This window comes from Squalius cephalus (genome assembly GCF_949319135.1).
Source record: "Squalius cephalus genome assembly, chromosome: 18".
NCBI classification, from domain to species: domain Eukaryota; kingdom Metazoa; phylum Chordata; class Actinopteri; order Cypriniformes; family Leuciscidae; genus Squalius; species Squalius cephalus.
This window is the reverse complement of record NC_137139.1, coordinates 596,902-619,623: the sequence shown is the minus strand read 5'-3', so window position 1 is coordinate 619,623 and position 22,722 is coordinate 596,902. Positions and strand designations below refer to the sequence as shown.

General features: G+C 47.5%; 2 protein-coding genes across 2 annotated transcripts in view; one reads left to right on the top strand and one right to left on the bottom strand.

Annotated features, from left to right (window-relative positions):
- Nucleotides 1-22,335, bottom strand: part of samhd1 (SAM domain and HD domain 1) — a 44,185-nt gene extending 21,850 nt beyond the window's left edge. The window contains exons 1-6 of the mRNA XM_079848391.1: nt 22,092-22,335; nt 13,383-13,449; nt 13,117-13,189; nt 12,874-13,034; nt 12,652-12,767; nt 12,213-12,283 (exon numbers count right to left, since the gene is read on the bottom strand). Of these exons, the coding sequence (XP_079704517.1) occupies nt 12,213-12,283; nt 12,652-12,767; nt 12,874-13,034; nt 13,117-13,189; nt 13,383-13,449; nt 22,092-22,260 (657 nt within the window). The 5' untranslated portion in view covers nt 22,261-22,335. The remainder of the gene's footprint in view (nt 1-12,212; nt 12,284-12,651; nt 12,768-12,873; nt 13,035-13,116; nt 13,190-13,382; nt 13,450-22,091) is intronic.
- On the top strand, nt 6,510-9,449 carry LOC307145357 (uncharacterized protein; the record flags this gene model as incomplete). The annotated part of the gene is made up of 2 exons (XM_079848429.1): nt 6,510-8,412; nt 8,607-9,449. The coding sequence occupies 2 exons, from the start codon at nt 6,510-6,512 to the stop codon at nt 8,627-8,629; spliced, it is 1,926 nt and encodes a 641-aa protein (XP_079704555.1). The 3' UTR covers nt 8,630-9,449.
- Nucleotides 22,336-22,722: the final 387 nt, after the last annotated feature.

Genomic DNA, 22,722 nt, shown 5'->3' with positions numbered 1-22,722 from the left:
GTGCGATACCTCGAGTTGTGCTAGACGCGACGCTTCTCGTCCGGTGTGCGATACCTCGAGTTGTCCTAGACGCGACGCGCTTCTCGTCCGGTGTGCGATACCTCGAGTTGTCCTAGACGCGACGCTTCTCGTCCGGTGTGCGATACCTCGAGTTGTCCTAGACGCGACGCTTCTCGTCCGGTGTGCGATACCTCGAGTTGTCCTAGACGCGACGCTCTTCTCGTCCGGTGTGCGATACCTCGAGTTGTCCTAGACGCGACGCTTCTCGTCCGGTGTGCGATACCTCGAGTTGTCCTAGACGCGACACGCTTCTCGTCCGGTGTGCGATACCTCGAGTTGTCCTAGACGCGACACGCTTCTCGTCCGGTGTGCGATACCTCGAGTTGTCCTAGTCGCGACGCTTCTCGTCCGGTGTGCAATACCTCGAGTTGTCCTAGACGCGACGCTTCTCGTCCGGTGTGCGATACCTCGAGTTGTCCTAGACGCGACGCTTCTCGTCCGGTGTGCGATACCTCGAGTTGTCCTAGACGCGACGCTTCTCGTCCGGTGTGCGATACCTCGAGTTGTGCTAGACGCGACGCTTCTCGTCCGGTGTGCGATACCTCGAGTTGTCCTAGACGCGACGCGCTTCTCGTCCGGTGTGCGATACCTCGAGTTGTCCTAGACGCGACACGCTTCTCGTCCGGTGTGCGATACCTCGAGTTGTCCTAGACGCGACACGCTTCTCGTCCGGTGTGCGATACCTCGAGTTGTCCTAGACGCGACGCTTCTCGTCCGGTGTGCGATACCTCGAGTTGTCCTAGACGCGACGCTTCTCGTCCGGTGTGCGATACCTCGAGTTGTCCTAGACGCGACGCTTCTCGTCCGGTGTGCGATACCTCGAGTTGTCCTAGACGCGACGCTTGTCGTCCGGTGTGCGATACCTCGAGTTGTCCTAGACGCGACGCTTCTCGTCCGGTGTGCGATACCTCGAGTTGTCCTAGACACGACACGCTTCTCGTCCGGTGTGCGATACCTCGAGTTGTCCTAGACGCGACGCTTCTCGTCCGGTGTGCGATACCTCGAGTTGTCCTAGACGCGACGCTTCTCGTCCGGTGTGCGATACCTCGAGTTGTCGCGACGCTTCTCCTCCGGTGTGCGATACCTCGAGTTGTCCTAGACGCGACGCTTCTCGTCCGGTGTGCGATACCTCGAGTTGTCCTAGACGCGACGCTTCTCGTCCGGTGTGCGATACCTCGAGTTGTCGCGACGCTTCTCCTCCGGTGTGCGATACCTCGAGTTGTCGCGACGCTTCTCGTCCGGTGTGCGATACCTCGAGTTGTCCTAGACGCGACGCTTCTCGTCCGGTGTGCGATACCTCGAGTTGTCGCGACGCTTCTCGTCCGGTGTGCGATACCTCGAGTTGTCCTAGACGCGACGCTTCTCGTCCGGTGTGCGATACCTCGAGTTGTCCTAGACGCGACGCTTCTCGTCCGGTGTGCGATACCTCGAGTTGTCGCGACGCTTCTCCTCCGGTGTGCGATACCTCGAGTTGTCCTAGACGCGACGCTTCTCGTCCGGTGTGCGATACCTCGAGTTGTCGCGACGCTTCTCCTCCGGTGTGCGATACCTCGAGTTGTCCTAGACGCGACGCTTCTCGTCCGGTGTGAGATACCTCGAGTTGTCCTAGACGCGACGCTTCTCGTCCGGTGTGCGATACCTCGAGTTGTCCTAGACGCGACGCTTCTCGTCCGGTGTGCGATACCTCGAGTTGTCCTAGTCGCGACGCTTCTCGTCCGGTGTGAGATACCTCGAGTTGTCCTAGACGCGACGCTTCTCGTCCGGTGTGCGATACCTCGAGTTGTGCTAGACGCGACGCTTCTCGTCCGGTGTGCGATACCTCGAGTTGTCCTAGACGCGACGCGCTTCTCGTCCGGTGTGCGATACCTCGAGTTGTCCTAGACGCGACGCTTCTCGTCCGGTGTGTGATACCTCGAGTTGTGCTAGACGCGACGCGCTTCTCGTCCGGTGTGCGATACCTCGAGTTGTCCTAGACGCGACACGCTTCTCGTCCGGTGTGCGATACCTCGAGTTGTCCTAGACGCGACACGCTTCTCGTCCGGTGTGCGATACCTCGAGTTGTCCTAGACGCGACGCTTCTCGTCCGGTGTGCGATACCTCGAGTTGTCCTAGACGCGACGCTTCTCGTCCGGTGTGCGATACCTCGAGTTGTCCTAGACGCGACGCTTCTCGTCCGGTGTGCGATACCTCGAGTTGTCCTAGACACGACACGCTTCTCGTCCGGTGTGCGATACCTCGAGTTGTCCTAGACGCGACGCTTCTCGTCCGGTGTGCGATACCTCGAGTTGTCCTAGACGCGACGCTTCTCGTCCGGTGTGCGATACCTCGAGTTGTCGCGACGCTTCTCCTCCGGTGTGCGATACCTCGAGTTGTCCTAGACGCGACGTTTCTCGTCCGGTGTGCGATACCTCGAGTTGTCTTAGACGCGACACGCTTCTCGTCCGGTGTGCGATACCTCGAGTTGTCCTAGACGCGACGCTTCTCGTCCGGTGTGCGATACCTCGAGTTGTCCTAGTCGCGACGCTTCTCGTCCGGTGTGAGATACCTCGAGTTGTCCTAGACGCGACGCTTCTCGTCCGGTGTGCGATACCTCGAGTTGTGCTAGACGCGACGCTTCTCGTCCGGTGTGCGATACCTCGAGTTGTCCTAGACGCGACGCGCTTCTCGTCCGGTGTGCGATACCTCGAGTTGTCCTAGACGCGACGCTTCTCGTCCGGTGTGCGATACCTCGAGTTGTCCTAGACGCGACGCTTCTCGTCCGGTGTGCGATACCTCGAGTTGTCCTAGACGCGACGCTTCTCGTCCGGTGTGCGATACCTCGAGTTGTGCTAGACGCGACACGCTTCTCGTCCGGTGTGCGATACCTTGAGTTGTCCTAGACGCGACGCTTCTCGTCCGGTGTGCGATACCTCGAGTTGTCCTAGACGCGACGCTTCTCGTCCGGTGTGCGATACCTCGAGTTGTCCTAGACGCGACGCTTCTCGTCCGTTGTGCGATACCTCGAGTTGTGCTAGACACGGCGCGCTTCTTGTCCGGTGTGCGATACCTCGAGTTGTGCTAGATGCGGCGCGCTTCTCGTCCGGTGTGCGATACCTCGAGTTGTGCTAGACGCGGCGCGCTTCTCGTCCGGTGTGCGATACCTCGAGTTGTCCTAGACGCGACGCTTCTCGTCCGGTGTGCGATACCTCGAGTTGTCCTAGTCGCGACGCTTCTCGTCCGTTGTGCGATACCTCGAGTTGTCCTAGACGCGACGCTTCTCGTCCGTTGTGCGATACCTCGAGTTGTCCTAGACGCGACGCTTCTCTTCCGGTGTGCGATACCTCGAGTTGTCCTAGACGCGACGCTTCTCGTCCGGTGTGCGATACCTCGAGTTGTCCTAGACGCGACGCTTCTCGTCCGGTGTGCGATACCTCGAGTTGTGCTAGATGCGACGGTTCTCGTCCGGTGTGCGATACCTCGAGTTGTCCTAGATGCGACGCTTCTCGTCCGGTGTGCGATACCTCGAGTTGTGCTAGACGCGACACGCTTCTCGTCCGGTGTACGATACCTCGAGTTGTCCTAGACGCGACGCTTCTCGTCCGGTGTGCGATACCTCGAGTTGTCCTAGATGCGACGCTTCTCGTCCGGTGTGCGATACCTCGAGTTGTGCTAGACGCGACACGCTTCTCGTCCGGTGTGCGATACCTCGAGTTGTCCTAGACGCGACGCTTCTCGTCCGGTGTGCGATACCTCGAGTTGTCCTAGATGCGACGCTTCTCGTCCGGTGTGCGATACCTCGAGTTGTGCTAGACGCGACACGCTTCTCGTCCGGTGTACGATACCTCGAGTTGTCCTAGACGCGACGCTTCTCGTCCGGTGTGCGATACCTCGAGTTGTCCTAGACGCGACGCTTCTCGTCCGGTGTGCGATACCTCGAGTTGTCCTAGACGCGACGCTTCTCGTCCGGTGTGCGATACCTCGAGTTGTCCTAGACGCGACGCTTCTCGTCCGGTGTGCGATACCTCGAGTTGTCCTAGACGCGACGCTTCTCGTCCGGTGTGCGATACCTCGAGTTGTCCTAGACGCGACGCTTCTCGTCCGGTGTGCGATACCTCGAGTTGTCCTAGACGCGACGCTTCTCGTCCGGTGTGCGATACCTCGAGTTGTCCTAGACGCGACACGCTTCTCGTCCGGTGTGCGATACCTCGAGTTGTGCTAGACACGGCGCGCTTCTTGTCCGGTGTGCGATACCTCGAGTTGTCCTAGACGCGACGCTTCTCGTCCTTTGTGCGATACCTCGAGTTGTCCTAGACGCGACGCTTCTCGTCCGGTGTGCGATACCTCGAGTTGTCCTAGACGCGGCACGCTTCTCGTCCGGTGTGCGATACCTCGAGTTGTCCTACACGCGACGCTTCTCGTCCGGTGTGCGATACCTCGAGTTGTCCTAGACGCGACGCTTCTCGTCCGGTGTGCGATACCTCAAGTTGTCCTAGACGCGACGCTTCTCGTCCGGTGTGCGATACCTCGAGTTGTCCTAGACGCGACGGTTCTCGTCCGGTGTGCGATACCTCGAGTTGTCCTAGACACGACACGCTTCTCGTCCGGTGTGCGATACCTCGAGTTGTCCTAGACGCGACGCTTCTCGTCCGGTGTGCGATACCTCGAGTTGTCCTAGACGCGACGCGCTTCTCGTCCGGTGTGCGATACCTCGAGTTGTCCTAGACGCGACGCTTCTCGTCCGGTGTGCGATACCTCGAGTTGTCCTAGACGCGACGGTTCTCGTCCGGTGTGCGATACCTCGAGTTGTCCTAGACGCGACACGCTTCTCGTCCGGTGTGCGATACCTCGAGTTGAAGAAGCAGTCGAACAACAGGAGAGATCAGCAGTCTGTGAGTGTTTACTTTTCCCAGTAGATTTTAGCGCGGCTGTGTTGCTAGGAAGTGTGTTTTACCGTGTTTTTACTATGGTAAAAACGCACGTGTGACTTTGTTTGTGCGTCGTGACTGGTTAGTTTCGCTTGACTAAACAGGAGGGCGGGACCTAAGCCAGTTAAAGTATTTATTCTAAGAAACTGCTAGTACTTATCAGAAGAAGCAGTCGAACAACAGGAGAGATCAGCAGTCTGTGAGTGTTTACTTTTCCCAGTAGATTTTAGCGCGGCTGTGTTGCTAGGAAGTGTGTTTTACCGTGTTTTTACTATGGTAAAAACGCACGTGTGACTTTGTTTGTGCGTCGTGACTGGTTAGTTTCGCTTGACTAAACAGGAGGGCGGGACCTAAGCCAGTTAAAGTATTTATTCTAAGAAACTGCTAGTACTTATCAGAAGAAGCAGTCGAACAACAGGAGAGATCAGCAGTCTGTGAGTGTTTACTTTTCCCAGTAGATTTTAGCGCGGCTGTGTTGCTAGGAAGTGTGTTTTACCGTGTTTTTACTATGGTAAAAACGCACGTGTGACTTTGTTTGTGCGTCGTGACTGGTTAGTTTCGCTTGACTAAACAGGAGGGCGGGACCTAAGCCAGTTAAAGTATTTATTCTAAGAAACTGCTAGTACTTATCAGAAGAAGCAGTCGAACAACAGGAGAGATCAGCAGTCTGTGAGTGTTTACTTTTCCCAGTAGATTTTAGCGCGGCTGTGTTGCTAGGAAGTGTGTTTTACCGTGTTTTTACTATGGTAAAAACGCACGTGTGACTTTGTTTGTGCGTCGTGACTGGTTAGTTTCGCTTGACTAAACAGGAGGGCGGGACCTAAGCCAGTTAAAGTATTTATTCTAAGAAACTGCTAGTACTTATCAGAAGAAGCAGTCGAACAACAGGAGAGATCAGCAGTCTGTGAGTGTTTACTTTTCCCAGTAGATTTTAGCGCGGCTGTGTTGCTAGGAAGTGTGTTTTACCGTGTTTTTACTATGGTAAAAACGCACGTGTGACTTTGTTTGTGCGTCGTGACTGGTTAGTTTCGCTTGACTAAACAGGAGGGCGGGACCTAAGCCAGTTAAAGTATTTATTCTAAGAAACTGCTAGTACTTATCAGAAGAAGCAGTCGAACAACAGGAGAGATCAGCAGTCTGTGAGTGTTTACTTTTCCCAGTAGATTTTAGCGCGGCTGTGTTGCTAGGAAGTGTGTTTTACCGTGTTTTTACTATGGTAAAAACGCACGTGTGACTTTGTTTGTGCGTCGTGACTGGTTAGTTTCGCTTGACTAAACAGGAGGGCGGGACCTGCTGTATTCAATAAAGAGGTATTAGGTGTGTATAAAATTGGTTAGTGCACCGCGGCAGCGGTCGCGGCAGCCCTCGTGTGAAGCCCTCATCGTGTTAAGACCGAAGAGTGTAAAGACCAACGACTCTACCTGTGCGACTCCACCGAGCAAGGACACCAACAAGGCACTTGAGTATTAATTTTCCCTATTTATTCCTTTACTTTCTCGTCTACACAACTTTTTCATCTGATCTATTTGTTTGTGACCTTACACTATGTGTTTTCAAATCCCTACTATTACTAACACACGTAAATCAAATGTCACACGTCAGAGGCAGTCCAATCCTAACAACCTGCGTACTTTTCCGGTGTCTTCTAGTACTATATTCTCTTTTCCTATTGGTCTCTGGAATTGCCAGTCCGCTGTAAACAAAGCTGATTTCATTACATCTATTTCTAGTCATTTGGGTCTCAGTCTACTGGCCCTGACTGAGACCTGGATCAGACCACAGGACACTGCCACACCAGCTGCCCTCTCCACTAAATTCACTTTCTCACACACCCCTCGCCTGACTGGAAGGGGTGGTGGTACTGGTCTGCTCATCTCAAACGATTGGAAATTTGATCATTTACTAACTCTGTGTGACAACAGCTCTTTTGAATCACATTCAATTACTATCACTAGCCCTATTAATATCCATTTTGTAGTTGTATATCGTCCCCCAGGGCAGCTCGGCAGTTTCTTGGAAGAGCTTGATGTGCTACTCTCGTCCTTCCCTGAGGATGGTACTCCTCTCGTTGTTCTTGGAGACTTCAACATCCACCTAGAAAAACCTCAGGCTGCTGATTTCCACACTCTGCTTGCCTCATTTGACCTCAAGCGAGTATCTACTGCGACTACTCACAGATCAGGTAATATATTGGACCTTATCTACACACGCTACTGCTCCACTGACCATACACTGGTCACTCCACTGCACACCTCAGATCACTTCCTCCTCACTCTCAACATCAACCTGCCACGGAACACAACACACACTCCTCCACAGGTCACTTTTCGGCGAAACCTACGCTCACTCTCACCCTCTCGTCTATCCTCTCTGGTCTCATCCACACTTCCTCCACCTGATCAGCTTTCAACACTAGATACTAACAGTGCAACTGATAATCTTTTCTCCACTTTAACATCCTGCTTGGACACCTTCTGCCCCCTTTCCTCCAGGCCAGCCCGCGCCACACCCTCTGCCCCCTGGTTATCTGATGTTCTCCGGGAACATCGTTCGAAACTTAGGGGTGCAGAGAGGAAGTGGCGCAAATCAAAAGATCCTACTGATCTTGGTCTTTATCAGTCCCTCCTCTCTTCCTTCTCTGATAATATCTCTACTGCTAAAATGACTTACTATCACAACAAAATTAACAATTCTTCAGACTCTCGCATGCTTTTCAAAACCTTCTCCTCTCTTCTCAACCCTCCTCCTCCTCCTCCTTCATCAACACTAAATGCTGACGATTTTGCTACATTCTTTATAAATAAAACAACCTCCATCAGCGGCCAATTTAGCAATCCACAAATTGACACACACACTTTTCCAGCTAACACGCACTCTCTACCCTCCTTCTCTCTACTCTCAGAGACAGAAGTCTCCAATCTCCTCCTTTCCAATCGCCCTACCACCTGTCCGCTTGATCCTATTCCCACTAACCTACTTCAAGCCATTTCATCCTCAGTTGTACCCACACTCACACACATCATAAACACCTCTCTTCACACTGGTACCTTTCCCACAGCATTTAAGCAGGCTCGTGTAACCCCACTGCTTAAGAAACCCACTCTAAATCCAGCACATCTGGAGAATTACAGACCAGTATCTCTCCTTCCATTCGTCGCGAAAACACTTGAGCGAGTTGTTTTCAACCAGATCTCTTCCTTCCTTACACAGAACAACCTCTTGGACAACAATCAATCTGGTTTCAAAAGCGGACACTCAACTGAGACGGCCCTGCTCTCAGTAATTGAAGCTCTGAGACTGGCAAGAGCAGCCTCCAAATCCTCAGTTCTCATCCTGCTGGATCTGTCTGCTGCCTTTGACACAGTTAACCACCAGATCCTCCTGTCAATCCTAAAGACGAAGGGCATCTCGGGAACCGCACTCCAATGGTTCAAGTCATACCTCTCAGGTAGGTCCTTTAGGGTTTCGTGGAGGGGTGAGGTGTCTAAGACACAACATCTAGCTACTGGAGTGCCTCAGGGCTCAGTGCTTGGACCACTTCTCTTCTCCATCTACATGACATCACTAGGATCTGTGATTCAGAAACATGGTTTTTCCTATCACTGCTACGCTGATGACACACAACTCTACCTCTCATTCCAGCCCGACGATCCGACGGTAGCTGATCGTATCTCAGCCTGCCTGACAGACATTTCTGGCTGGATGAAGGACCACCACCTTCAACTAAACCTTGCGAAGACAGAGCTACTCGTGGTCCCGGCCAACCCAACACTTCACCACAACTTCACCATTCAGCTAGACTCGTCATCCATAACTCCATCTAGATCAGCCAGGAACCTTGGTGTGGTAATTGATGATCAATTGAACTTCACAGACCACATTGCAAGAACTGCCCGGTCATGTAGATTTGCCTTGTACAACATTAGGAGGATCAGACCCTTCCTATCAGAACATGCTACTCAACTCCTTGTCCAAGCGCTTGTTTTATCCAGACTTGACTATTGCAACGCTCTCCTGGCTGGTCTTCCAGCTTGCACAGTCAAACCTCTGCAACTGATCCAGAACGCCGCAGCTAGAGTGGTCTTTAACGAGCCGAAAAGGGCACATGTCACTCCTCTCCTCACAAAACTGCACTGGTTGCCAGTTGCCGCTCGCATCAAATTCAAGTCACTGACGTTTGCCTACAGAACAACCACTGGTTCTGCTCCCTTTTACTTTAACTCTTTACTTCAGACTTATGTGCCTTCCAGGAACTTGCGCTCTGCAAGTGAACGGCGTCTTGTGGTGCCATCTCAAAGAGGCACAAAATCTCTTTCTCGGACCTTTACCATGACTGTTCCCTGCTGGTGGAATGATCTGCCGAACTCAACCAGAGCGGCTGAGTCCATAGCCACTTTTAAGAAACGGCTGAAGACACTTCTTTTTCGACAGCACTTGATCCAGTAATACTAACACTTTCTCTCTACTACTCTATTCTGTTCTATTAAAAAAAAAAAAAAAAAAAAAAAAAAAAAAAAAAAAAATGCGTTTATTTAAACTGAGAAGGGTCATAGCACTTGCATTTTGTTGTCCTACTGCTAGTTTAACTGCTTCTATTGTTCTCATTTGTAAGTCGCTTTGGATAAAAGCGTCTGCTAAATGAATAAATGTAAATGTAATGTAAATGTTGTCCTAGACGCGACGCTTCTCGTCCGGTGTGCGATACCTCGAGTTGTCCTAGACGCGACGCTTCTCGTCCGGTGTGCGATACCTCGAGTTGTCCTAGACGCGACACGCTTCTCGTCCGGTGTGCGATACCTCGAGTTGTCCTACACGCGACGCTTCTCGTCCGGTGTGCGATACCTCGAGTTGTCCTACACGCGACGCTTCTCGTCCGGTGTGCGATACCTCGAGTTGTCCTAGACGCGACGCTTCTCGTCCGGTGTGCGATACCTCGAGTTGTCCTAGACGCGACGCTTCTCGTCCGGTGTGCGATACCTCGAGTTGTGCTAGACGCGACGCTTCTCGTCCGGTGTGCGATACCTCGAGTTGTGCTAGACGCGACGCTTCTCGTCCGGTGTGCGATACCTCGAGTTGTGCTAGACGCGACACGCTTCTCGTCCGGTGTGCGATACCTCGAGTTGTCCTAGACGCGACGCTTCTCGTCCGGTGTGCGATACCTCGAGTTGTCCTAGACGCGACGCTTCTCGTCCGGTGTGCGATACCTCGAGTTGTCCTAGACGCGACGCTTCTCGTCCGGTGTGCGATACCTCGAGTTGTCCTAGACGCGACGCTTCTCGTCCGGTGTGCGATACCTCGAGTTGTCCTAGATGCGACGCTTCTCGTCCGGTGTGCGATACCTCGAGTTGTGCTAGACGCGACACGCTTCTCGTCCGGTGTGCGATACCTCGAGTTGTCCTACACGCGACGCTTCTCGTCCGGTGTGCGATACCTCGAGTTGTCCTAGACGCGACGCTTCTCGTCCGGTGTGCGATACCTCGAGTTGTCCTAGATGCGACGCTTCTCGTCCGGTGTGCGATACCTCGAGTTGTGCTAGACGCGACACGCTTCTCGTCCGGTGTGCGATACCTCGAGTTGTCCTAGACGCGACGCTTCTCGTCCGGTGTGCGATACCTCGAGTTGTCCTACACGCGACGCTTCTCGTCCGGTGTGCGATACCTCGAGTTGTCCTAGACGCGACGCTTCTCGTCCGGTGTGCGATACCTCGAGTTGTCCTAGACGCGACGCTTCTCGTCCGGTGTGCGATACCTCGAGTTGTCCTAGACGCGACGCTTCTCGTCCGGTGTGCGATACCTCGAGTTGTCCTAGACGCGACACGCTTCTCGTCCGGTGTGCGATACCTCGAGTTGTGCTAGACACGGCGCGCTTCTTGTCCGGTGTGCGATACCTCGAGTTGTCCTAGACGCGACGCTTCTCGTCCGGTGTACGATACCTCGAGTTGTCCTAGACGCGACGCTTCTCGTCCGGTGTACGATACCTCGAGTTGTCCTAGACGCGACGCTTCTCGTCCGGTGTGCGATACCTCGAGTTGTCCTAGACGCGACGCTTCTCGTCCGGTGTGCGATACCTCGAGTTGTCCTAGACGCGACGCTTCTCGTCCGGTGTGCGATACCTCGAGTTGTCCTAGACACGACGCGCTTCTCGTCCGGTGTGCGATACCTCGAGTTGTCCTAGACGCGACGCTTCTCGTCCGGTGTGCGATACCTCGAGTTGTCCTAGACGCGACGCTTCTCGTCCGGTGTGCGATACCTCGAGTTGTCCTAGACGCGACGCTTCTCGTCCGGTGTGCGATACCTCGAGTTGTCCTAGACGCGACGCTTCTCGTCCGGTGTGCGATACCTCGAGTTGTCCTAGACGCGACGCTTCTCGTCCGGTGTGCGATACCTCGAGTTGTCCTAGACGCGACGCTTCTCGTCCGGTGTGCGATACCTCGAGTTGTCCCAGACGCGACGCTTCTCGTCCGGTGTGCGATACCTCGAGTTGTCCCAGACGCGACGCTTCTCGTCCGGTGTGCGATACCTCGAGTTGTCCCAGACGCGACGCTTCTCGTCCGGTGTGCGATACCTCGAGTTGTCCCAGACGCGACGCTTCTCGTCCGGTGTGCGATACCTCGAGTTGTGCTAGACGCGACACGCTTCTCGTCCGGTGTGCGATACCTCGAGTTGTCCTAGACGCGACGCGCTTCTCGTCCGGTGTGCGATACCTCGAGTTGTCCTAGATGCGACGCTTCTCGTCCGGTGTGCGATACCTCGAGTTGTCCTAGACGCGACGCTTCTCGTCCGGTGTGCGATACCTCGAGTTGTCCCAGACGTGGTGTGCTTCTCGTCTGGTGCGACCCCCTTAAGGGTACAACTTTGTCTGAGACTTATTTTTTTAGAGTTTCTATTTTTATTAATTTTATGAAAAGTTAGTTTCATAACATTAGGCACAAATCTAATACCGAAACAAGGTCAGCCATGAGAAGCTGAAGGCACTGCTCCTCCTCGATCTCTTAAGGTGATGATACACAGGGCAACTTTTTGAGCAATATTGCTGGGCAACGGGCAACCAGATGAGACACAGGGCCCACGACCCATCTAAATGATCCAGATAGCAATTTATTGCCCATTTTCAATGGGAAAGTGCCGAAGCAACAATCACTCGGCAAGATTGCCCAGCAACATTGCTCAAAAAGTTGCCCTGTGTATCATCACCTTTAGAAAACAGGCCGTCCACACGCATAGCCTTACAGTGGTGACGCTCACTTACCTTCCACTCATTACCAGGTCGAACTTTAGGGATGAACAAGCCATCAAACAAATGAGAAAATGGGCCATGACCTGGACAACAGACAAAAAGGTGATTTTAAAGAATGACGACGCAAAACCATTAGTGTGTGCTCTTAGATTAGCATATATGACTTGGGGAAACCCGATCTGCTCATCTGATCTCCAGTCACTGCTATTGTTCCTGGTTTATGGTCAAATTCTGTACATTACAAAAAGGATGTGAAAACTCTTTCTGAAAAGAAGGCCGGTCTGTGCAGGATTATTAAAATGTCTCCTTTAAATCAATAATTTCATCATCTGATTATAACGAACATGAGTTGCACTCCTGGGATTGTCTGGAAGTGTGGGAAGAAGGGAGGAAAACCTCCTGAAGAACTCCAGCTCTCTCACGCTTGCGTCTGAACATGTGCGTCACTCACCCAGGTCATGGCACAGCCCAGCAATCTGCACACAGAGCATGTCTTGCTTCGTTATGAAGAGCTCTGGCTGTCTTTCGTTGAGAGCCTTGACTAGACATCCCGCCAGATATCCCACCCTGCATCACACAAACACAATATGCTTGCACCAACTCTGAAAGAACCGCCCATGTGGTCCATGATCCAGTGAGTCGCTGATGGAGTGAAGAGCACGAACACACTCACCCGATTGAATGCTCGAAGCGGTTGTGGGACGCCCCGGGGAAGACCAGGTACGTTCCTCCCAGCTGCTTGATGTGGCGAAGCCTCTGAAACTGAGGCGTGTCTATGAACTGGACCAGCAGGGGGTGCAGCTCGATGTGGCCGTGGATGGGGTCGTTGAACACCTGGGGAACACACATCACCTTTGGAAAGGTCTGGCTCGAGCATTTGAATAACCAGCAAACGTTTCTGAAAGCTTTGGCATACCTTCATGGGTTCGTTTGAGATTTGCCAGAGCTTCTGAAGGCAGTGGAGGATTTGCAGGCGTGATCCCAGAGGGCTAAACGAGGCAAGACATGATTATTGGCATTAAAGCTCAACCGCACCCCATATGAATTATGCAAAACACGCACTGGAAATCAACAGCTCATTTCAAACCGGGCCAGACTGTGGCATTACATGTGTTTACATGATTTTGGTTTCTTGTTTTTGTTAATGAAGAAGCTTTACAAAATAATTCAAGCAACACTTACGAAATACCCATCTTCTCCAGAAGCCCCTCGGTAAGGTACGGCAGTCCTGGCCCCGTTATGCCATGGTCTGTAAAACAGATCAAATAAATCAAACCTGTTTGCTCTGATAATACGGAGCGCTGTGAGGCTCTGGCTGGCGTTCTCAGTCACAACAACAAGAGCGGCTTACGTCAGAGATCCTACCGGCGGTGCGAATGCAACCAGGACAGCGTTCCCAGTTCCTATAGCTAAGGGTGTTTCCACGCTGGGCTCGTTCACTGCGTCCGAGTCCGGGCGCGACTGTTCCCGGTTCCCCGGTTCCCTGGTTTCACACTCAACTTGATTCTATCGAACATCTGACGTCATCACAAACGTGCACGGCGCATGATGGAAAACAGAACGCGGGTCAATATATCGTGTTTTTTATTAGTTTTGTTTTATATATAATATTTAAGATTTTTTTTGGTAATATATCTTCATTACCTAGAGATATAATTAGGCTATACAAAATTAAAAAAGTAGCCTAGTCAAAACACAAAACTTCTAACAGAACATAAGTTGTTTATTTTTTACAACATTATGTGCTTATCTTTTTAATTAATGTAATGTCAATCTTCATCTTTATAACATGAGATACAATACAACTATCTTCAAGATACAGTAAGTATTCACATGTAACGGATTGCCACCTTAAAAACAGTCCTTTGTGTGGTGGAACAAGCAATGCTATATAGTATAATCTATAGTTAGCATCTTTGATTAGTTCATTAACTAATTGTTAACTAATTTAATGTAAAGAGCTGGATACTAATTACTAATTAAATAAATGGCAACTATTGATTAGAGTTGCCATAGACTAAAGATTTTTCTAGTCGACTAGTAGTCATTCATTTAAGCAATTAGGCTAGTCGACTAATCGCACGTTTACATTAATTTCTGCTTAAATACTGGGTGCATGGAGGAATATAGCCTATTCCTCGCTCAAGCGCACGCATAAATCGTGCCGCAAAGCACCAGCAAGAGCAGGCTAATGATAATAAATGTGTGAAAAAATAACGAGGCATTTTAATTGTTTTAGTGTTTTCTAAATCAGTGTCGGCTGCAAACATCTCCATCTCCGCTGTAAAGCGGCTACGCCTTTAGAGAGAAATGCAGCTTTCATACGGATTACATAATCAGACGGTATTTGCTTTGGATTCAAATTGTTTTGTATAAAAGTGGACATTTCAAGCTTTATAAAGGTATATTTCTCATGTCTGAGGCTAGTACACTGCGTTTCAGTTCACGCCATGGAGATCGTGAAAGCGCGCCCTGTTTGCTTTCTTTTCTTTTACAAAAGCACAACGTTTTCTTGTTATTGTGAGTTTACACAAATAAAAGTAGTTGCGACTGATGTATTATTATTTTCAGTATGACCAGAAATTGGTTTCCACTGTTGATAGGAAAATGCGAGTAATCGCGCCGGCGCCTCCATGTCATGCAGTGCGCGCTCCACACTCCGCACAAACACTTGGATATGCGCCTAATAATAGCAACATTTATCTAGATTAGCGTTAGCACGAGCGGTCATGCCAGACGGATAATCCTCTTCATGTTTAACAAATCAAATCATGCACTTTCTACCGACCGCGAGTCAGCGCTGGCCCAGTTTGAAGGCGGCGGCCGAGGCGAGGCGGTGAAAGCCAGCGTAACGGGAGAGGGTCTCGCTAGGGGGATGCGGAGCGTCTTTAGATGAACGTTTCTGAGTGTTTCAATGATCAGCCCACTCTGAGCACAGTGAACAACACAGGTTTACTGTGTGTGTGTGTGTGTGTGTGTGTGTGTGTGTGTGTGTGTGTGTGTGTGTGTGTGTGTGTGTGTGTGTGTGTGTGTGTGTGGCGCATAAGGTGGCTTTCTGCTGCTTGCAAACGGACTCTTTTGAGGAGACCGTGGTGGATTTCTCTTCATTTGTTGTCCTGATTCCACGCGCTATGAGTGAATACACTGCAGACTCACTCTCGCTCGTATCCAAGGTAAATCTTCAACACCATCACCCCTTACATGTGTTTTATTTAACTAAACACATCATAATCAGCTCAAACACATGCGCAGGTCACTTCACTTCCTGAACAAGTGCGCACCCGAGTCCGTGTTGCTTTCACATTCACACGAGCCGCGGCACGGATCAAGTCTAACTGTGCCAGTTATCACAAAAAGAGCAAAACAAGCCCCTTAAAAACGCAGTATAATAAGCAGACAGGGCAACCCTGCCCCGGGAACAGCTGTGAGTGGAGGAGGACACTGTTCTGCCTCTGGAGACTGCAGGGTTCAGGGTTCGCAGCGAGGTCATGGCATACGCGTCACCGCTGGACGAGAGATGCTGTAAGTCATCTGAGGCACTCACACAAGAGCCCGTCCATCACAGGCAAGCTAGAAGATCATCGTTCTCAGTCTGACCTGTAACCTCATAGTGAAGCTTGTGAAGTTATCACCTCATCGCTGAGAAATATAATGTAGCTTACAGTAGTGAAGCTGTATCATTTATGAGTCACAGGCTCTTGAATGTTTCTGTGTTTGCAATTTCTTTTCTTTACAAAGATAAATATAAAGTTCCCAGCTCAGTAAAAGCAGTGAGCGAGCGCACACAGGCACGTCTGCCTCGTACAACAATACAATAAGCGTGTCGACCTCGCCTTGTGGTGGCTTGAACTCAAAGGGGAATCGATATGCGTTTAGACCGAGGTCGGATGTACAGATGTCGGATATGGATCTGATTTAAAACCACATGTGAAAACATTGGATCTTGAGAGGATTTTTGAGTTTACACGTGCAACAAATCCCGATCTGTGTCAGATGTGAGTAAAAGATGGGATTTGTTGTGCCAGTGTAAATGCAGCCTTTGAAGGATGAACAAATACTGTCATCCATGGCTGTTGTCAGACTCCTTGTGCATTCAACAGTCTCACTGGATTATTACAATTAAAGCTTGTATCAGCGATTTCAGGCCCAAACATAAATGATCACCTTCATCTAATCTTTCCTAACGATCCGCTAGCTGCCGCCCCATAAGCATGCCGTCAAAACCGCGTCTCTGTAGGCAGCCTAGGCTCTGAGATCTGCACACAAACACAGCTGGTTTCACCAACACTCAAAACCAAAATAAATAGTGTTCCAACCAATCACCGACAGGGGCGGGTGTTCTGCGCTCGTGCACGGCTGCCTATGAAGGCTATATATGGACAGGCATTAATAAGTTTCTGTCATCTAACAAGTTGAAAGAACTTCACTATAACTCATAATGTCTATCCCTGTAACTCTCTTCTTTCTAAACTGAAGCTGGACAACTCTAATCTTGAAACACCACCACACTTGATTGTTGAATGTGATTATGCAAAGGAGTTCTGGAGAGAAGTTGGTGGCTTATTTTCTCTGCTTACAACGAACTCTTTATTTTTGATATAATGAATGTCCTGTTTTTGATTTGGGAAGCAGAAGCTGATTAATACTGAGACCGGTTAATAACTCTCTGTAAACGTAAAGTCACTGATTCTAAGCCCAACTTTAGGCTTTTCTGTGTCGATTTAAAGTTATTCACGACACTCTTTGTTCATCATTTAACAAGAAAGCCACTAAAACTGCTGTTAATTAAAAAAATAGGCCTATGGTTTCATTATAAGAGTTACCTCCTAATTTTCTGAATGTGAATTTTTTTAACGTATTTATTTTTTGAAGTTTCATGTTATTTCTAAAAAAATAAAAAATAAAAAGTTTAATTTCTATCGCTTTAGATGTTTTGTGAATGACTCTCTAGTTGGTAGATTATCTGTTTACTGCATCTTTTTTGCACACTTGAAAATGTACCGTAACTTTATTGTCTTACTCTAAAACAAATAGAGCCCGACCGATATATCGGCGGGCCGATATTATCGGCCGATATTAGGCATTTTCCTAACTATCGGTATCGGCATTTATAATGGCCGATAAATTAATATTTAAAAAAATGCAGCGTGCAGTGATTTATGTAAGGATGGCGCTGTCAATAAAGCACCTAAAAGCTGTCACAAAGAAGGGGCAAAAGTGGCAAAAAAATAAAGGCCGCGTCCGGTGTAGACACAGTGTTAAAGCTCATCCTGCTACATTACAACATCAAGCAATATTCCAATAATTTATGTAATTATAACACTTTATATAGGGCCATTTTGCATTAAGAGTAGCCAGATGGACACGCGACACGTTCAGAATTAATACACTTTTAGTAAACTACAGAACAGCGCGAGCGGGAAGCGGCGCACCTCACGCGGGCAGAGAACGCGTCCGAGAACGGACACTGTTAGTGATATAAAACACACACACACAGGTCTGTTAAATTAAGCAATACTTTTAAGGTAGTCTAATATTTTAAATTTAAATAAAGAAAAACGAAAATTAAATAAAGAAAAACGAAATTTAAATAAAGAAACGAAATTAATTTAAATAAAAAAACGAGATTAATTTAGATTGATAATAACGGGTAAAAAGGCTAATACATTTTGTTTCTATTATTCTATTTTCCACAATGTCAATTGTCAAAGCAACACAGCTTAACCCAAAACACAAGCTCAGGCATGCACTTCCTCCATACAAACTCCGCTGTTCTGCGCTCTTGCCAGAGAAGACTCTGGAACACTTGCGCGTCGGTTTTATTTCTAGCATGCATGCGTTTTCCACGTGACTCGAGCCGCGCCTAAGAGACGCGTCTCACGCAGGCAGTGTGCAAACTCCAACCTGTTAACATGGGAGCCGAAATAAAAACGGCCATGCCACGCAGTCAGTGTGTCGCCGGCCTTACTCAAGCGCGAATGAGAACCGTTTCGCGGGGGATCCCAGATGGGAAAAAAAAAACGAATGTCAAATTTTCAAATCGAATACCAACCCACCGAACGAATATTCGAATATTCGGGTCCAGCCCTATAGCCTAGTTTCACGTTTAGTACATTTTGCTTACTAATTTAAAATAGTATAAAACTACTGTACATATGTAATTATAAACGTTTTCATTATGATATTATTAATTTTACTTTACTAAAAAGATCTGAGTTCTTCCTCCACTGGTAGATATTAGAGAAATTAAGATTAAAAATAGAAGATAAGGTTTTGTCAGTGACACTTTTGATATATTTATTGATACAAGTTATGTTTTAAATAACATGACTAAATTAAAAGACAAAGTCGTTAGTGAAGATTATGCAACAGTAAACAGCAAATGCAATGCAAACTAGTTTGGTTACAGCTCAAATTCTCATTCTATCATTCACCCTGCTTCCATTACATATCTTTGTCACACAAGTGTTTAATCACCACATTTGAGTTATCATTGCAAAACGTTTATATACTGTATTTATTCTGTTTATACTGTGTGTATTCTATATACAGTACCCATCAAAAGTTTGTACACATGCACCAATTGGAAAGTGTGTCCAAACTTACTGTACTATAATACACATAAATAATATTGCTACTGTATTATAATATACACATAAATAATATCGGCCGATATATCGGTATCTGGCTTTTTTTATCGGTATCGGCGCCCAAAAATCCATATCGGTCGGGCTCTAAAAACAAATACTGCAAGAGAGAAATGACAATGAAACCAGTCTAACTGAAATACCAGAAGCCCATTTAGTAGTTAATAACTGCTGTCATATCACTAAAGTCTGATCTTGATGAGGGAGCGGTAAAGTATGTTTTACGTTGGGACATTCGTTAGAGATTAGCCAAGCAAATTAAGGGACTGTCTCAAAAGTGCACACACACACACACACACACACACACACACACACACACACACACACACACACACACACACACACACACACACACAAATAAGCATTCCAAGATGCGAAACCACGCAAAACATGAATGCAAAGCATACTAATAAAATGTAAAGATGTGGAAAACCTAATTTTAGTCAAATAGGCCTACATAGTTTTAAGCTGTGAATGGGATATTCACTATGAATGGGTACATGGTTATTACATTGTACTCCAAAATTTCATTTTACCTGATTGAAACAGGTGATGTCACACCACCTGTAATTTATTCACAACTTGGATTTTTATTTGGATTATTACAATGAATGACAACAGGAATGTTAGGAAATGTAAACTGATATTTCCTACTGACACTACAGCAAAAGATATAAATAACTGGATTAAAGCCAGTAACATGCTCAAGACTTTTACAGTCCTGTATATATTTTTTCCAGACGTTTTGCTTTTAAAATTATATTTAGGCGTAATGAAAACACTATAATAAAATATCAAATCATCAAGACATAAATTGTCAAAGTTTGGCAGATTTTGTACTGAAGTAAGAAGAGGAAAAAGTCACAGTGTTGAGAAAAACTAAAACTTTTCTCCTGATTGCGACTGAATTAGACAGAGAGCGAGTAAAGATCACTCGTTTATGATCCTGTCTTCAGTTTGATACTAGAGGAGGTTTGTGCATGTTTCTGTTGCAAAGTTAATTTTATCTGCATTTCAACACTGTTAGGTGTGCACTTCTGAGAAATAAACATGTAGGCCTCATATATTGCATTTATGAATAGTAATTGTATGATCAGGTGCTGTTAGTCTGGAGTAAACATGTGCCACCGCCCAGCAGTGCAAAGGTGACTTATATTGACACTGATATTCACTTTTATAGGATAGGTAACACTAACAGCATGGGCGAGGCTAGCCCTGCTTCAGCACCCCTAAAAAGGAGCTCAGCACCCCTAAAACTTGGAGTAAGAAATGTTGTTATTCTAAAATTTTTGCTCGTCTTTGACAAGGTTAAATAATGTCCAAAACATACTCTGTAGTTTGTGGTTTAAAATGTATGTGTTAAGGATGAAAATGAAACCATCCCCGCTTAGCAAATGGTGTCATCCTCTTCTCTTCTTCTACTTCTCCTCTGTACCTGCACTGCTCAGCACGACCGTCATCCAGCGCGAAACACACGCAGAGGGAGAACCATAGGCGTCACTAGGCCCTTTCTAAACTTCTGCCTAGCCCCCCTAAACATTTGTGATTAAGTGTAGGCTACACAAACTCGTGTCCGCAGAAGCTGCTGAGCGTGAGTTTTAGCAGCACGACTGACGCTTCAGTTTACGGTCAAGTGCGAGTTAAGAAGATGTAAGTAGCTAAACTAAACATTTTATATTTGACAGTTTTTTAGGTCATAAATGTTAAACGAATGACAAAAATAATTAGAAAACTAATAAACTTTTGTCTAATTTCGCCATTTTGAGCTGAAAATAGACCTATATAACGTGTAATTATGTCATTGTGAGGGGACAAGAAACATTATCAAAGCCGTTTTCATAGGCACAAGATTAATAATGGATGTGTACATGTTGAGAATTAATATAATACAATTTGTAGCCTTCAGTAAATTAAAAATGTTCAGCTTTAGGAGGGGAAGAGACAGGGCAAGATCAGGAGACTGAGAGAAGAAGAAAGAGTAATGTATAAGAAGTGAGAGCAAGTATTGACACATAATCTACTGCCCGCTGACATTGTTTTAAATCTATTTCTTATCCCTTTTTGGCCTTCAAACGTCTTGAAATGCACATCAGAGAAATAAAAATGTTTAACCCCATAACAACCTCAAATTTATGACCTCTTTGATTATAAAGCCCTGTCTATGGCCATATATTAGGCCTAGATCAATAATGAATGTGTACATATTGTGAATGAATTTAATAAACTTAGTTACCTAGCTTTCCTGGTAGCTTTGTCTGAGAAAATGATTCATAAATCAACCTGTCAGTTGACCCTGTGTTTACTTTCTTCACTGACAGACAAAAATGAAAAGCCTATATCAGTCAAAGCTCAGCTTTAGGAGGGGAAAGACAGAGCAAGATAAAAACAAAGAGAAAAAGAGTGTGATGCTGATGAGGTGAGAAAAATAAACATCTGCCCGCACATGGTTTTAAAGCTGTTGTCATCCAATTTTTTTGGCCTTCAAAACATCTTAAAATGCACATATGTAGATCAGAGAAATCTAAATTTTCTCGGGGGAGCATGACCCCGAACCCCCCTAAATAACTCACATTCGGGACCTCAGTGATTATAAAACCATGCCATATGCATGTTAACTTCTTTTTGTTTAAATCATACCCTCATTGGGGGCTGAGCCTGATCCTAGAATCGCCCCTGACTAACAGCCTATAGTATTCTGACTGATTCATTTTTGGACTAGAAGAATCCTTATTAGGAAAATCAGCTGTCATCACCAAAAGTGGAAATTAAAATATACTTATCTTTTACTACTATTAATATATGGACAGGCATTAATAAGTTTCTGTCATCTAACAAGTTGAAAGAACTTCACTATAACTCATAATGTCTATCCCTGTAACTCTCTTCTTTCTAAACTGAAGCTGGACAACTCTAATCTTGAAACAACACCACACTTGATTGTTGAATGTGATTATGCAAAGGAGTTCTGGAGAGAAGTTGGTGGCTTATTTTCTCTGCTTACAACGAACTCTTTATTTTTGATATAATGAATGTCCTGTTTTTGATTTGGGAAGCAGAAGCTGATTAATACTGAGACCGTTATTGCCTTAACGTACTCTAAAACAAATACTGCAAGAGAGAAATGACAATGAAACCAGTCTAACTGAAATAACAGAAGCACATTTACAGCGACTGGATCTGATGTTAATAACTGCTGTCATATCACTAAAGTCTGATCTTGATGAGTTGATGACTGTTAAGTTACCTCTGAATGCCTGCTCCCATTGCGCGAGTCCTTCTCTCCGCAGAAACACCGCCGTTTCATCGGCGTCCCAGTGCCAAAACTCTCCGTTACACACCTGCTTCACATCGGCAACACACTCTTCCTCTTCTCTGGGCCGTTTAGTCCGCTTATCCATCATTAAACCGTTCATATAAAACCCAGCACGTTCGCTGAGGTCCAGCCGGCGATCGCGCGTGTCAGAACTGGCTGACTCTGAGTTTGTCCTTTCGCGCCTCCTATAGTGCTGGAGTGCGCGTGACCCGCAGCGCCTCCTATAGTGCTGGAGTGCGCGTGACCCGCAGCGCCTCCTGTGGGGTTGGAGTGCGCGTGACCCGCAGCGCTTCCTGTGGGGTTGGAGTGCGCGTGACCCGCAGCGCATCCTGTGGGGTTGGAGTGCGCCTGATATACTGAGAGAAATAATTATTACTTTGAGACATCTGGGTAATTTAGTGCCGTTTTTATGGGTACCAGGCAGCACATGATGGGATACAAGGAAATTAAACGGCAAACAAAATGGCTAAGGAAGCACTCGAAGTGGGTAATATAGAAGTAAGCAGGGCAGAAGGAAAGTCTCTGATTCAACAAGCTTGTGGGAGTAAATGGCAGAAATACT